General features: G+C 40.6%; 1 protein-coding gene across 1 annotated transcript in view; it reads left to right on the forward strand.

The window, feature by feature from the left end:
- The window catches only part of BRSK2 (BR serine/threonine kinase 2), a 142251-nt gene that overhangs the window by 118230 nt on the left and 7213 nt on the right, over positions 1 to 16808 (forward strand). Inside the window, exons 16-19 of the mRNA XM_018561356.1 lie at positions 947 to 1070; positions 2556 to 2736; positions 6292 to 6381; positions 13651 to 13698. Coding sequence (XP_018416858.1) covers positions 947 to 1070; positions 2556 to 2736; positions 6292 to 6381; positions 13651 to 13698 — 443 coding nt within the window. The remainder of the gene's footprint in view (positions 1 to 946; positions 1071 to 2555; positions 2737 to 6291; positions 6382 to 13650; positions 13699 to 16808) is intronic.

Genomic DNA, 16808 nt, shown 5'->3' on the forward strand with positions numbered 1-16808 from the left:
CCCCGAAAAAAACAAGGCTGGCAAAATAAAAACAAAAGAAAAGTACCTCAATCCTGGCTTCCGGCTACTTTCTGAAGGCACTGGTGATGTAACCTTGCTTTACCGCTGCCTCAAAACAATATGGGTGCCTAAAATCCCATGAGAATGTACTGCAGCACATTGCAGGAGCATATTCCTTTGGTGGCTGTCAGTAAAGTATACCTTGCATTGCTCTGCAAAGCTTTAAGGGGCAATTACTAGTTATTATCCTAGCTGAATCATGCATAGTTTGTTATTTCAGCCATCTGTCTGTTCCCCAAGGATAGGCAGAATCCAAGCTGTGATCCCCATCACACTGAGGAAAGGCCATAGTCACCTGTGCTACAAGCTACCATTTTAAGCAGTAAAGCATTAAGCCTCCCCTTCAGCAATAATAGAAAGGCTTACCTCTGCTTGGTGACAGACTCTCCTCTCTCTAGCTGTACCTCAAATGTCGATGACACCAGCTATGTCTCTAGCCAATAGCACATAGAATTCAAAATCTGCAAATGGTGTTCATGATCAATATAACAATATTTAAATATCGGAAACTTCCTGGATGTCCTTTTGGATGTCCTCATATTAATTATGGTATTATGCTAAAGCGCTTCTGAAGAACATGTTCTGTTATGTGCTGATTTGGGTTCCTTCATTTTACTGATTAAAGGCCTCCCTTTATGGGTCAGGCTCCCTTTGCTTACTGCAGTGATGTCATCAGGTGAAATTGCACTATAACATGGGACTACTAATAAGGCCATATGACAGACCATATATATTAAATATGGACGTACAACCCAGATATATTAATGTTCTAAATACACCCTCATAATGTTAAATTCCATCTTCTTTCTGTTGCCCTGGATTTTGATTTGGTCCTATTTGGCGTAGTTATTCTTTTTCTTAATTGTGTTATCTGTTCTCTCCCTAGACTTGCCAAGAAGTCTTGGTTTGGTAACTTCCTTACGCTGGAAAAGGAGGATCAGATCTTCGTGGTCATTAAAGATAAGCCTTTAAGTTCAATTAAAGCTGACATAGTGCAAGCGTTTCTCTCGGTAAGATTGTTACCCCAAAGTCATGCCTACTTTCCTTAAAATGTATTATCACTTTTACACTCAAAATTGAGGAAACCCCACTACATGTTATGTGTTCCTATTCACGCAGCATATCTAAAAACAATTCTAAAAACTATATTTCTTACCTTTTAGATGTTTCTATTTGGCAGGCCTTTACTTGCTCCTCTCTCAATGTCAGCAAACTCTGACTGTCCTAATAGACATACTAAGGACAGACTGAGTGTCTCCGCATTAAAAAAGAACAAATCGGTAAGTGTTTTTCCCCATAGTTCTCTTAAGGGTCAAGGGAGGACATATACTAGCATCCTCCCGTGACCCAAAGCTCAGTATATCGCGAGCTACAGCCTGCGGTATACTGAGACCACCGCAGCCGGGACGGATCCCGACAATGCTGTCGAGATCCACCCAGCTGCGTGAATGACAGCTGGCTCTGCCTATCTAGAAACAGAGCCAGCTGCGCCCGGCCCCTCCCCCGTCCTTTCTGCCATTCAGCACTGGAGGAGAGGGGAGAATCCATGCAGAGAGTCGTGACTGACAGTCACGGCTCTCTGCAGGGAGATGATTGAGAAGTGAGCAAGCGATGGTATGTATTCGCTCACTTCCCGATCTATTGAGCATGACGTGTGACAGTTTCATTGTCGCTTGTCGGCTCAAACTATGAGGATGAGTGATTTTCACTCACCTCATAGTTCTCCTGTAACATACAGTTAGGGGAATTTATCAAAGCTAGAGCAGAAAAATCTGGAACAGTTGCCTATGTCAACCAATCGGCTTCTCTCTTCAGTTTGTTCAGTTAAGGGTTTATTCTTTGAAACAAAACAGACAGTGAGAACTAATCAGGATTCTTAAATCCTGAAATGAGCAGAAAGAGCATCTAAAAAGGGTAAGCTGCAGTTTTTTTAAAAGTTATGCTATGTGATTGGGAACATGTAACAAATATAAAGCAGGCATTATTCCAATTTGGCTCCAAAAGTAGAAATACACTTTAAATCACTACAAGTTATATTTACTATAATAAATGTGTGTGCTGATACCTTGGACAGCAACATAAAATAGAGCAGCGCCAGAGCAAAAAAAATATAGATTAAATGTTCTTTTTCCTGGAGAATTGTAGGTAAATTCAGTAACAGTAGTGCACTGTGAGAGGGTACAAGGCCTACTGGGAAGAGTCATTAGTCTCTCTGTAGCACAGTGAGCATACAACAATCTGATGATTGTTTTGCAGACTCTTGATTGGTAGACTGCACATACAGCAGTGTTTTGGATACCACATTCCGGTTTTATTATTTAGGATACTTACATAAGGTGGATGTCTAGATCAGCATGGCTTTATATACAACTCTAAACATAGTAATCATAAGATGTGAATTCTTACAATAAACCCCACAACTAATATCTGGCACAGGTGTTTGTATAAAAGAACCTGGCAATTGTCTACATTGTCTTGTTTTGTCTTCCCCACAGATCCCAAGCCTCAGTCACAGTGTGATCTCACAAACAAGTTTCAGAGCAGAGTACAAATCCACAGGCGGTCCATCTGTCTTCCAGAAGCCAGTGAAGTTTCAAGTGGATATTACATATTCAGAAGGTGGAGAGAAGCAGAAGGACTCTGGAATATACTCAGTCACTTTTACTCTGCTATCAGGTATCATCTCCTATGTAAACATGCCTCCCTGAATATCTTTCACACATTGCTATTCTCTACCTATGAAAAGGTTAGGATACTGTGCTGTAGATGTGACCATCTAGCCAACTGGTCCGGCCATCTTTACCCGATTCAGCCATACTTGAGAATGGTCAAGTCATGCTGATTAGGCCATTTAACATCTGAACCAAACTTGTAGACTGTTCAGACAAAAGGATTATTTGTATGAGGGTTCTGTATACACAGCATGGCCAAAACAAAGTCACACATCTAATATTTCATCTCTCTTTGGCATTGATTACAGCACCCATTAACCATGGCATTGCTTTGATAAGCTTATGCAATGTCACAACATTTATTTCCGTCCAGAGTTGCACTAATTTTCTTGTATTGATGATGGGAGAGTCAGACCGCTGTGTAAAGTCTTCTCCAGCACATCCCAAAGATTTTCAATGGGGTTATGGTCCGGACTCTGTGGTGGCTAATCCATGTGTAAAAATGATGTCTCATGCTCCCTGAACCCCTTTTTCACAATTTGAGCCCGATGAATCCTGGCATTGTCATCTTGGAATATGCCTGTGCCATCAGGGAAGAAATAATATATTGATGGAAAACCCTGATCATTCAGTATATTCATTTAGGCAGCTGACTTCATTTTTTTGGGGACATAACATTGCTGAACCTAGACGTGACCAACTGAACCAACCCCAGATCATAACACTTATTGAATGGAAGGCTCTCACCTATTTGCTAAGCTAAATCCAGCTGGTGACTTTTTTTTGGCCAGGCAGTGTATGAACAAATTCACAGGGTTATTCACAAAAGGGTGAAGAGTTTGGAGAAGGCAGGAGAAGTGAACAATCTAGGACAACATCGCTAAACCGGAAAGTGAGCTGAACTTGAGAATTTCTCCAAATCAGCTATGTTGTCCTAGATTGTTCACTTTTCCTGCCTTCTCCAAACCCTTCACCCTTTTGTGAATAACCCTGTTAGTCTCTGTGGGTCCACTTATCCTAACTCTTGAGTAAATATAGTCAGGTTTGGAAGCTCAATTTTTGGCAAGTAAGGTCTAAAACATTGGTTTTACCTAATTATTGCAATGTATGGGCATTTCAACTCAATGGCAGATGTATTCTCAATGTTACTGCATAGTGGCCCTGTGATTTCATGACCTGGGCTGTAGTAAAGTAAATGGTGCTTAGCTCCTAGAGTTAGTGTTCATGTGGCTTAAAGTGTATTTAAACCCTAAATCTATTTTTCGGTATGTTTGTCATTATGTTTCACGGTTCAGTACTACACAGAGGCCTGCTGCTCTCATCATCTGTAACTGCTAGAAGAAGCAGTTTCTTAACATGAAGCAATTTCTGTAATGCAGTAACATTGCATAATGTACCCTGCAGTGTGTGTCGTTACAGTTTTCATTGCCACCTAAAAGCTCAGTGTAGATAAATATAGCAACAGTACCACCTGCAGTATGTCACGCTGTGCTGCAACTCATTTACGGAAGTGTCTGAGTTTCATTTACAGCTTTGTAGGAAAATTGTCAGGACAATTGCTATCTGTCAGAGCCAAGGCCCCTATCCAGTACTGCAGGCTGCCGCTGTCCAATACCAGAAAAGGGCCACGGCTCATCTCTGCAGCATCGTACTGCCATCTATGCATCTAATGCCTTCAGTGCACTGCCAAACGATTCAATGGTTTATTAAAACACGGGTGGTCCCAATTCAACTTGTGAACATCTTAGGAAATTATAATTGTCTATGCATATTAGAGGACAGAGAAAACAATTGCGATTGTCCCCCTGGCACGTGGAATTGCATTTCCTTTAACCAACAGATGTAGTATGACGCATGGTTTACATCATAATGGAGAACAACATGGAATCAGAAAAAAAATGTTATTGTCTATATCTCTGTTATATATATGTCTATATGTCTAATACAGTCTTAATTTAATTATATTTGTTATGTCTGCGGCAATTCATATTTCTTTTTTAGCTTGTATGATTTAATTATATATAAATCTGAGCAGTTTAGAACATAGATCATCACACTCACCTTAATCTGAAGATTAATCATAGGTAAGGCTATCTTTGATATGTTTGCGGCAGAGATCATGCGGTACACTGCCATTCACAGTGTTCTGTAGAGATAACAGTTTTATCTGTTATCCTCCAAAGACACGGTTAGGGGGATTCAGAATACTGTGTGCAAGTGGAAAGTCTACTTTATGGGGTGACTTTTAAGCAAAACCTTTTTTACGCAAATCTTTTTGCACATTTAAAAAAGAGCTTTGGTGCAAAGATGCAAATTAGACACATAGGAAAGAAAAATCTTTCTACTAAAATGCATTTCACTTTGTAAAGTGAATGCATTTTACTACAGGAAACAGGCAATGTGAATGGGCCCATAATGATAAGGGGAATTTTAATGTATTTATTTTTTTATAAAGATTATAAGGAAATTAAAGTTTTTTTTCAAAATATAGAGCCAGCATTAGACAGTGACCAGAAGAGGCATTCTACCTTTATAAGTGTATGGTCTTGATATTAAAAACATAATAGGAAATGTTATATGTATGATAAGGAGGCAAATCATTTCTGGAGCACTACAATCTAATGCCTCCTCATAATATCAGCGCTGTAGTAGCAGGAAGATTTCCTGCAAGAGCAGCTAATAATAGTCCACTATAATAAAATAAAATAAAAATAATAAATGCACACACATTAATAAAATAAAAAAATGTGCATTTATAATATTTTTGCATTGAAGTCTGTAAAGCATTGCAACCACACTCAGTATTGGACGTAGGGTTGCCACCTTTTCTTCAAGCCAAACCCGAACACTGTAGCACCTTGCGGCAATTTTTTTGTAAAGTATACACGACGCATGTATTTGGAGTTAATCACAACTTGCCAGTGTGCCACAGGTCCCCAGAAATATACTATATAAAGCAATATCCATATACTTTGCCGCACCCATTACCCGATATCCATGCAGTGATCTGACTCCAATAGACTATGCCTCTATCCATACCGAGATAAAGACTGTCAGTTACGGGACAGAAAGAAGTGTCACTAGACTACAAATGCGGTGAGATGGGAAGATTTCTTTTACAAGTAACATAAAATAGGTTGTAATTCCTGCTACTTCATGCATCTAAATGGATTGCGTCTCCTTCCAGACAGCAGTTCTTGGAATTATTGTACAGTATTAGCATGATCTAGCTGTCTGCCTCCACTCATTAAGTTGTGTCTACGTTCATGGTGGGTGAACCATAAGATTAATGTTTTTGCACGTTTTTCTTCAAGTACCACTTCAGTGTATGTTTTTTCCAGGTTGCTTCATGATATCGGCTAAAACACTTTTCTCTGAAAATGTTTCTACTACATACAAGTACTAGGATGAAGAGTAATTATGCCCTTGTGGTGGTACTGGAGAAAATATTTAGTCATTACTGTCCTAGTTGTTATAGGTGTTTTTTTGGTGTATTTTTAATGGTTGCTGAAGATACTGTGTGAGGTCATTGACAAGCCATGCTTTTTCCTTGTCCTAGGTCCCAGCAGGAGGTTTAAACGGGTTGTGGAAACAATTCAGACTCAGCTCTTGAGCTCACATGAACAGCCGTCTGTACTGCAGCTATCAGGTGAGAATTCACTAGCAGGCTAAAGGAATACCTTATTAAAGGGTCAGTCCACCCAAAGCTAATATTTGGTCATTTATAAATGGTGGTAGGTTGATTCAGTTAATAGCTCCTTATAGCCCCCATTGATTCTTACATAGAGCCTCACTAGTACTGCTGCAGTTGGAGTAGACTTAGGGGTCTATTCATGAAGCAGCCGAAGGATCTAGCCGTAGCTTCAGACGATCCTTTGGCTACCTTCGGCCCCAGGACCCCTTCGGTTCAGTAGAACCGAAGGGCTGCTGTACGGGCTATTCACTATAGCCGGTACAGCTCCCAAAGTCGGCCGGGCGGCTCAGTCGAGCCGAAGGCATATGCTTCAGCTCGACTGAGCCGATTTGAAAGATGAAGCTGGCCGACAACCTGCTTCTGACAGCTGGGCGGAGCCAGCCATGATCTTACGGCTGGCTCCAGCCACTTGTAGAGAGATCAGCGTCCCTGGTTACCAGCTAACCAGGGACACTGATCTCCAGGCAGCCTAACTCTCCCGGGCGCTCCGGAGAGAAACACTGCTTTTCTTTTTTTTTTTTATTGTGATACGGAGCCGTTGGCTGGCATCAGAATTAAAAAAAAAATGTCACCATAGGAATGCATTGCTAGATTCCTATTGGCATCCGCCCACTACTGCAGTTCTCCATCAGGTCCCCACTAGTGATTGACAGCAGCAGAAGGCGGGTGCAATAGCTAGTTTGCTATTGGCTATTGCTATTGGCTATCTAGCAATGCATTCTTATGGCGAAAGAATGCATTGCTAGATAGATTGATGGCAGCAGAACCGCCGGCCTATAGAAAACAGTTGGGCGGAGCTAGCTGTCATTGCAATCGTTTTCTATTTTTTTTTCTCCTTTTTTAACTATTTTCCCCTCTGCTAGGTCCCACAGAGGGACCGAGCAGAACAGCCGAGCCGAATGCAGCTCAGCGGCATTCGGCTATTTACTCACTGCTGTTCGGCATCTATAAGAATAGACCGAACAGCCGCGAGTAGCCTGCTGGAGGATCGGCTCAGCCGATCCAGGTGTTGGATCGGCTAAGTCGAACTCCTTCTGCACTTCGGGTCGGCCAAACATGCTGAGCATGTTCGGCCAACCAGAAGCCACACAAAGCCACCCGATGTACGGCTGATTTCAGCCGATATAGGGCTGAAATCAGCCGTACAAACTTTAAGTGAATTGCCGAACAGCGTTCGGCTCACTTCCCTTCAGGTCGGTCACTCGGCCACTTACTGTTACATTTTTCATAATGCAAAGCAAATGAAAATTCCAAAAGGAGATGTGAGGCCTTTCTGTAACATTCATGGTGATATAGTGGAGCTGGGATTTCAGCGACAGAGAGCTTGATAGTAAAGTGTTTAAATCGAACCTTTGCTTTGCCCGTACAGATCAAAGCAACCACCTCACTTATACTTATCTTCCCTTCTCTACCCAATTGCTCTGCTTGCCTGCTGAGAGCAAAGAAAGTACTTGCAGGTATCGGTAGCATGTGACTCAATCCTCTTCCTCCATTGTGACAGGTCTGATATTTGATGATTGGCTGCTCTGGCAACTATCATTGTCACATGGGGGCCCAGGAAGATAACCTTAACCCTAAGTAAGGTCAAAGTGGCTCCCAGAAGCCAAAGAGATCAGTAAAGAAGTGAAGAAAACATAGGTATAGGTTGTTGGTTGGTCTAGTATTATAATGAACCTTTTGCTTTGGCTTGCATGGGCAAAGCACAGGTTCACTTTAAGAAGAATAAAATCATTCTTGCTAGGTTCAGCCTGCCAACATTTATTTAAAGCTGAAATTGTGGGAGAACTGGCTCTTTAATAACTTGGTACTTTCTGTAACTTATTGGTTTATGATGCAGCCAAGGATCTCCAGACATGGGCAAAGCACTGTGCTAAGAAATGTATTAAATACATAATATTAATGTTGATGAGAGCAGCCATGGACTTCTAATTAGGCCCCATTCACACATGTGCAATATGCACTGCAGGAAAAATCAGTGGCGGCTGAAATACCAAGTCGTCTAAATAATTGTAAATGTTACAAAGCTTTTATGTGCTTCCATCACATGGTGACAATTTCCCCCTAGGCAAAAGGCATACAAATGCATTAAAATGTGTGTTCACATAAGAAGCGCTGGCTATGGCACGCGATAATGCACATGTGTAAGTGAGACTGGCGCATTCAACTTTTACTAGCAATCTGCCATTCCACAGGATATCTGAACCAAGGTCTTTATGATTACAACCTTTACAACCTTTTCTTAACTAAAAGCCACCATGTGCTTCTTCAGCCTAAACTAAAATGTGCTACCTGTGTTTAGCATATAGTGTCATGTGTCAACTCTGTTATTTTGTGACATTATACTGCACCTAACCTAAACAAATGTAGTGATTTTACTTTAACATGGCGGAAGCTTAATGTGGGAATTAAAAAGAAATTGCATCAAAACAATTATGTAATGATATAATCACGTCACGTTTCTTGGCTGAATCTATTCTACTGAGTTACAGAAGTATATATTCTGGCTTTAGAGATTAATTTGAATGATTTGAAATGGTAAATAAGCATAGAATGTTATCACACTGCCACATAGCATAGATTAGCAAGTACTATATGCTGAGATCTTATGTAGTGGACATTGGGTGACATTGGTCAGTAAGGTGATGGATGCATTAATTGGAGGAGAGTGAGGTGAGTTTGCTGTGTAAATATTACTGATCTCCATTCCCCATTATGTTGCTGTCACCGTGCACTTTTAGGAGTTGATTTACTAAAGGCAACTAGGCTGTTCAGTTTGAATTTTCCTTTTGCTTAGTGAATGAGGTAAGATTTCACATTCCAATTTCATTCCAAGCAAGGACATGCTTGCACATGATTGTATGACGGAAGTCCGCAGAGTTTCAGCGGAGCTTCACCTTACTCATTCACTAAGCTGAAGGGAAAATTCCCTAGCAAAGTGCAATTTCCGTTACATAGCGAACAGTCTATTTGACTTTAGTACATCAAGCCCTTAGGCTCTGCCATCCTACAACTCTCTTTGTCTGCATTGGGGTGCCCCTGTCACTTTACAGCAAAGAGTATGATACAAAGGAAGAGGATAGGTAAGATAGGCACTGTCTCTTCCCTCTTTTGGGGAAATTAAAGGGTATTTTGGAGGAGTTATGTTAAATAAACCATCCTGGACCACTAAACTTATTCCTATTTCAGTGTGCTATGCCACTATGGTGGTTAGGTATTATGAGAATGTTCTTCTCCTCAAATGATGTTCTTAATAGTTCCAGGCAAACAGTATGAAGGTGTAATGCCTGATATAAAGAGTAGGCAGTTAACAGCTCTGGTGCAGGTCTCTGCTTCCCTCGGCAGCCAACAGTTTGTTTCCCTTTTTTTTAAATTGGTGGTCCATGAGTATAATTAGGGAGGCAAAGACTTAGCTTTATAACCTTATTTGCTGTGGAACTTGAAACTTTCAAAAAAAACAACAAAAAACGAAACTAATTCCACAGCTCATCTGGTGGCATGCATTGTCACAGTGAGAAAGAACAATAACTCTTGCAGGAGAGTCAGGGGGGTGCCAGCATGTGAAACATAAATACTTTAAGCAATGCAAATTTGCGACAGTCAGGTACTTGTGGTAAGCAATTTGTTGCTTGGGTGAAGGATATTCAGTGGCATAAATCATGGACCAGGTGACCAATAATAGCCCAGTTTTTTCAGTGGAGGGAAGGATCAGGCAACCTTGATCCCTAACCAAATGGAATCCTCGCAATGACACTGCATTTGACCCTACTTTGTTCCCCTTACTGCTCACTTGGAGACATAATAAGGAGGTTACTATCCACATTACCCATTTTAGTGCTGTGTACCCATCCATACGCTATCAGTTCCCACCTTCCTCTTCTTAAAACCCACACTCTGTGCTTGCATCCGTCCCACTATGCTTTTCCCGATAGGAGATGATGTGGAACCAGAAAAAAACTAAAGCCCAATTGAAGTTTAACCCCCCTCTTTTCCTTTGTAGTATTGTACTGCCATATGGTGTTATTTTTAACTGATTCTCTCTTGGATATGCGCTTGAATGAATTTCTATCTTGGTGGAAAGAAGCATTCTGCCCCCCAACTCAATTGTGCTCTATGCTGGCATAGATGAGCATTAAGTTCAGCCCTTATCACAAAAGATCCCACACCAGTAATGTTGAGGAATAGGGGGGGGTGTCTGACCAGTGCAGGTTAGGTTATAAAGTTCCCTGGGCAGAGCAGGGCAATAGAGTGCCTATTACATTGCACAGTCATATTAAGACATGATGTGCTACGGTAATATAAAAGTGAAGGTAAGACTGGGAAAATTGAGGTTGTTAGTGCAATGTCTATCTCACTGAATATATATGTCTTTGACTTCAACTGGGCTATAAAGGATTAGGAAACCATGACCACCCCCTTACCCCACTACAGAGGAACACAAGTATAGAGTAGGCCTACAACATGACTCCTACAAAAAACATCAAATTGTCAAACCCCAAGGATAGTGTCTACCTCTCCTTCATTCCTTCTTCACATTATGTTTATTACTAAATACTGGGGAACGTTAAGTGCTGGACTGATTTGGTGGCACATCATACAGATAAACTCAGACTACTCACTTCAATTTAATGCTATTTAGTGGAGTTAGCATTTAATACCTTTTAGACATCTGGTTACAGGAATGTATTTAGAATCTTGCTATTCTTTAAGATAAAAAAAATATATGAAAGGAGGGGAATTGTTCTTTCAAAAGAAAGAAGAATCTCCAGTATGTTCAAGAATAGTCATATATGAGTTAAATGGCTTACGTCCCTCAGACGTAAGAGATTAAACCTGCTTTGTAGCCCTAGGCCTAACGTAACCAAATACCTAAGCATTTGGGTGGTATGACCAGCTGTATGTGGGATCACTGATTGTGCAGTGATGCTGCATAGTATTTCATGGCTTCATTGTCACCTATAGTGAGGCTTAGGAGGCGAGAAAGCTGCCATTTCTGACTTTTCCTTCTGAAAATGCTAGATTCCTGGTTGTCTTTCTTAGTCACTGTCCAGAAGCAATGCAGAATATGAATTCTGACCATTCTGTGACTTTGTTTGCTGCATGCTTGTTGTGGATCAATGACTTGAAAAGTATTGAAGCCAGAGACAGCCTGGTGACCAGCATTTATGAAAGTAGATCAGCAACTTACATCTTTCTCTTACTGCAGTTTGGGAGTTGTCAGTTTAACTAATGGACATAAGATACATGAGAATGTGTGCTGCCTGCAACCATGTTCTCAGACAGGCAAACAATCAGATTCTTCCTCTATATATTACAGAAAAAGAAGAATCTGATTGGTTGATCTAGGTATTGCAGGGGATGATTTGCATTTAAACTGGAGCAAAAGTGGAGCTGTTACCCCCGGCGACAAAACTGAACTTTTGTTTGAAGGATGAAACTTTATTGGTTGCTAGAGGTACTTGCAACTCTTTTGTTACATTTTTCTTTGCTCTAGTTTTTGTAAATCCACTGACTGCCTGAGATCATTTATCTTTCAGACACATTGATAAATGATGCTTTTAATTCCATAGCTGCCAACTTTCCTTGATTTCCAGGGATAGTATTACGTTTTAAATATCTGTCCATGTAAGGCTATATGAAATCAAGTGTGTGGACTGGGCATGCTAGGGATCATATTGGACCCATTTACATTATGCTTTGCAGTAATGCATGTGTTTATGTGTACTGAAGGCATTCCTTTTAACTGAGCTGAAAATGCATCTAAAAAAATTCCTACACCATATTTTTTAATACAGTGAACCACAATGCACAGATGGTTTATGGTGCGTTGGGGTGCCATTCAACAAGGCACTGCAACGCAACACACTCAGAGCCCATTCCTACCTCATGCATTAGGCTGTATTGACCAATGCAGAACCAATACAATGACCAGCTGAACTCCATTTTTTCCAGTAGGCTCAGTTCACACCAATGCACAGGCTAGTGTGTTCTGGGTGAAAATGGAACATGCTGCAATACATGTTAAGAAAAGTATTTTAGCTCCAGCTTTGATCCAAACAAAGAAAAAAACTTACATCAATGCAATTGATTTAAAAAAAAAAAAAAAGCAGTGATTGCATATCAACTCAATTGCATTTAGCGCACATCAACACGTGCTTGGTGTAAGCCTAGTGTGCATCCAGCCTTAGATCCGTGCTTCAATACAAAGCAATAATATGAATGGGCCCTAAGAGACAAGTAGGCTGATTTAAAAACATTCTTTAAAAATTCACTTGATTTACCCAGTCGAGTGAAAAGCAAATTCCTGTTCATTTCATCTGCACGTGATTGGGTATTTAAAGTGGACACAGCTACAATGTATTGAGTGAAGAATCTGAATTTCTTAAGTAGATTGGCCTCAAGCTGTAAACCTGAACTCTGCAAGTTAAATTCAGGCGCACATAGTAATGTACTACAGCTTGGTCCATAATAAAGGTTCATTATCTTTAAATTGATCCAAGGCAAATTCAATGTGTTTTCCACCCCTTATAAATGCCCCATGTTTTCAAGGAAAGCATAACATAAATCCATCCTCCCCGAATTCTAGATTCAGTTCTTAGATTACTATTCTTATTTAGGCTTTGAGCTTTGACTCATTTTAATTCCAAAAATAAATAAAATTAGAAAATTAAAGGGTCAGACCATTCTAGAATGTTATGTTAGTTACAGACAGGAGAATAAGCTCACACCCTCTACATACAGTGAAGGCAGACATTTTGAGATGGGTGAAGGGATATTCACTAAAGGCAGCCTCTTCCGTCATTGACAGGTTTTTTCACACCTATGCAGTGAATACAGCCACATTGTGCGTCAAATTATTATTCAGTCTGTCCTTTTACCATGAACTGTGGACATCACTGTGCCATAGGAGAACAAGTCTAGCTTACAGGAAAATTACCAGTTCTCAGTAAACATACAGGCTAAATTTTCTAGGGGTGCCTGAAAGGTTGTCTCACTGTGTATAGGAGGCAAGTATACAGTCATATAAGTGGGTTCCCACAAAATGGTTGCCTCCACTGTATTACAACATAAGCTTGCACTGTTATGCAACCTTGCAGATTGCAGTCGTTACACACATACTGCAACAAGAACATATATGGTGTAATGGAAATATGTGGGGGGGGTGCGCTTTGTGTGGGAATGTTTGGTTCATGTCCTCCACCCTGTTTCTCCCCTTGTGCTGTTCAGACCCCAATAACTGTATGGAGTATCTCAGTGGGAAGCTCTCAAAATGTGGTAAGGACCCTTCAGCTGTGTGCTCATACCTCTGCTGCTGTTGCTATCGCTCTCCCCCTTGCTATCTACGCAGACTCCCTTGCTCATGATAAATCCTTCCCTCAGATTCCCACCCCTTCCTTAAACTACACAACAACCAATGCAGGCTGACATACATCATACATTACTATACATTCACATCACTATGCAAGAGGGTCTTAACCAGTTATAGAAATGTGGGAGAATTCTATATATATGTAGACTACCAGTTAATGGGGGTTTCCCCACATTAGGGGGCTGTGTTGCTTTAAGCTATTGTAACTACAGATGATGGTTGCCCATTACTACACACACTTGTAAACATATTTTTTTATCCCAGATACAATACTATGTAGTGCATAAAATACAATAAGTACATAGCTGCATTGAGTCTACTTCTTTTACAACAGAGAACCCTTTGATCATCACTGGACAATTTTCAGCCAAATTAGCATATATACCTAAGTCCCTAAGTAATCAGGTACCGATTGCAGTCATTTTTAATCTGCAGACTGCCAAAATAGTATTTCAATACAATGAAATAACTGCTTTTGGCATCTAATATGAATGGATAATAATTATGCCTTCTCTTGTAATACACTATATTTCCAAAAGTAGGTGGACATCCCTATAAATTGAGTTCTGGTGCACAAATCAAGGTCCATAAAGACATGTTTTCAAAAGTTGGTCTGGGAAAATCCAGGTGGCCTGCACAGAACCTTAACCCTATGGAACACCGTTGGCACATTGATTGTGAGCCAGATCATCCTGTTTAACATCAATACCTGGCTTTTTGTGGCTGAATGGGCACAGATCCCCACAGACACAAGCCAAAATTATGTGGAAAGCCTTCCAGAAGATTAGAGGCTGTTATAGCTGCGAAGGAACGGGGGACAATCCCATCTTAGTGCCCAAAGTTTTGGAATGAGGAGTCCAACAAGCTTACATAGATGTGATGGTCAGGTGCCCACAAACTTCTGTCCATATAGTGTATATAGAGTTGTGAGAAACTGTTGGTGAACCTTAGGAATTATCTGGTTTTCTGCACAAATGGCTTTTAAAATGTAGTCAGGTCTTTATCTAAATTGTAATCGTAAATAAAAACAACTTTATTTATAACACAACATTTTACATTACCATATTTGTATTAACCAAATGGCTTAAATGATCAAGGTAATGGATGAAAAATGTAGATGAAATTCAAGGATAGTAATACTATGAGCATTAGGTTTTCCAATCAATGAATAAGGTGTTCTAGTCTATGGTGTAGATTGGATGTGCTGCTCTGCTGTGAAAAGAAAAAAAATCACCGAACAAGAGTGGCATGCATGGTAGGTTCCTAGGGAAAAATAAATTAACTTTTAAATTAAGACTAATGCCCGGGCTCAATTTGCAAAAAAAAAAAAAGGGGGCTATTCATTCAGCTGCCGAAGTCAGCTGAGTGAATAACCTAGACGAATTGAAGGGAGCCGAACCACGTTCGGCTATTCATTTTAGCCGAGTATGGATGATTTTAGCCGTACATCGGCATGGCTTCGGCTCCCTTCAGTTCATCTGTACATGCTCTGCATGTTCGGCTGAGCGGAAGTGAAGAACCAATTCGACTCAGCCGATTCGACATCTGGATCAGCTGAGCCGAATGTCCAGCAGGTCACTCGCTGCCGTTCACCCCTATTCTCATAGGGGCCAAACGGCAGTGAGTGAATAGCCGAATGCCGCCGAGCGGCATTTGGCTCAGTTATACTGTTCGGCTCAGTTATTCTGTTCACTACCTCTCTGCGGGGGGGCTTATTTGCATCGGGGTAACCCCTTTAATAATCCCCCCCCCCTTGTAAATGAATTGAAGTATATAAACAGCCCACACTTTTAGAAAAAAAAAAAACGCACATTTTAAAAAAAAACTTTTTTAACTTGGGGTCTCTTATAACTTTCCTACCAGACCTAAAGGGTCTGGTATGGATTGGTAGGGGGACCCCACACCATTTTTTTTACATTTGTTTACGTTGGCTGTTTTTGCAAATAGCCCGTACAGCAGCCCTTCAGCTCGACTGAACCGAAGGGCTCCGGCGGCCGAAGTGAGCCAAAGGATTAGCCGAAGCTACAGCTATAGCTCAAAAAGATGGATCACATAACCTGAAAATTATCTAAAACACAGGAGTCAATCAATAGCAGAATGGGTGAAAGAGTCAAGTCGGAAACCTGACAATCCAACTGATAAAATCTTAAGGAGGCTTTTCAAGAAAGATGTCCCAAAAATATAACTTTTTAATACAGGAATGACCCGAAATATCTCCTAACTCTAGCACGGGTCTGCTTAGCAGCTCCAGAAAGTGTTTGATCAAGAATATTATCAAAAAAGGAGTTTCTACAAACTGGTTTACATACTTTATCCATCAGTGACCTTGATTGTGAAAACCATTTCTTCAACATGGTAATCTTCAATGTTGTATGATGTTTTTTATAACTGACTTGTAGATTGTTAGGACTTAGATAAAGATGTGATCGCATTTTAAGAGTTTCCTACAAAAATCCACAACCTTTCACAGGCTTGGCTGCCTTTTTCTCATAACTGTAATTAGATTAGAATTCTTCGAATTGTTTATCCTTTTTCTTTATCAAATGTCTATTCTGACTTATAGTTCATTATTCAATTCCCAGAACTTCAAACTGAAAACCAGCTGTGCTGGAAAGTGGCCCAGCCACCCTTACCCTCTTCCCCTACTTGTAGATACAGTTTCTTGCAACTTTTGGCTGCCATCAGTTTTCATCTTCAGCTGGTAGCAGAGGAAGCAATCTTGCATCCATGACACATGAGAGGCCCTAGCTCAGTTTTGCTGGAGTACATTGTTCTCAGCTGATGCCTAATCTAGGGGCAATACATTTAATAGTCAGTTCTTCTTCTTAACATGTGCAGCTGTCCCACCCGGTCTCTTTCTGTCTCTTCTTTCTGTCACCCTTCCTCATATGGTTCCAGGTTTTCTTTTCGTGTCTTTCTATCATCTACTTCATGTTCCCTTCTGTTTACGTTGCTCCTTCATTTTCATTCCGTTATCACCTTTCTGCCCTTACATGATAACATCAGTCCCCACCAT

Source organism: Nanorana parkeri, unplaced genomic scaffold (genome assembly GCF_000935625.1).
Source record: "Nanorana parkeri isolate BGI_ZX_2015 unplaced genomic scaffold, ASM93562v1 scaffold518, whole genome shotgun sequence".
In the NCBI taxonomy this organism is placed as follows: domain Eukaryota; kingdom Metazoa; phylum Chordata; class Amphibia; order Anura; family Dicroglossidae; genus Nanorana; species Nanorana parkeri.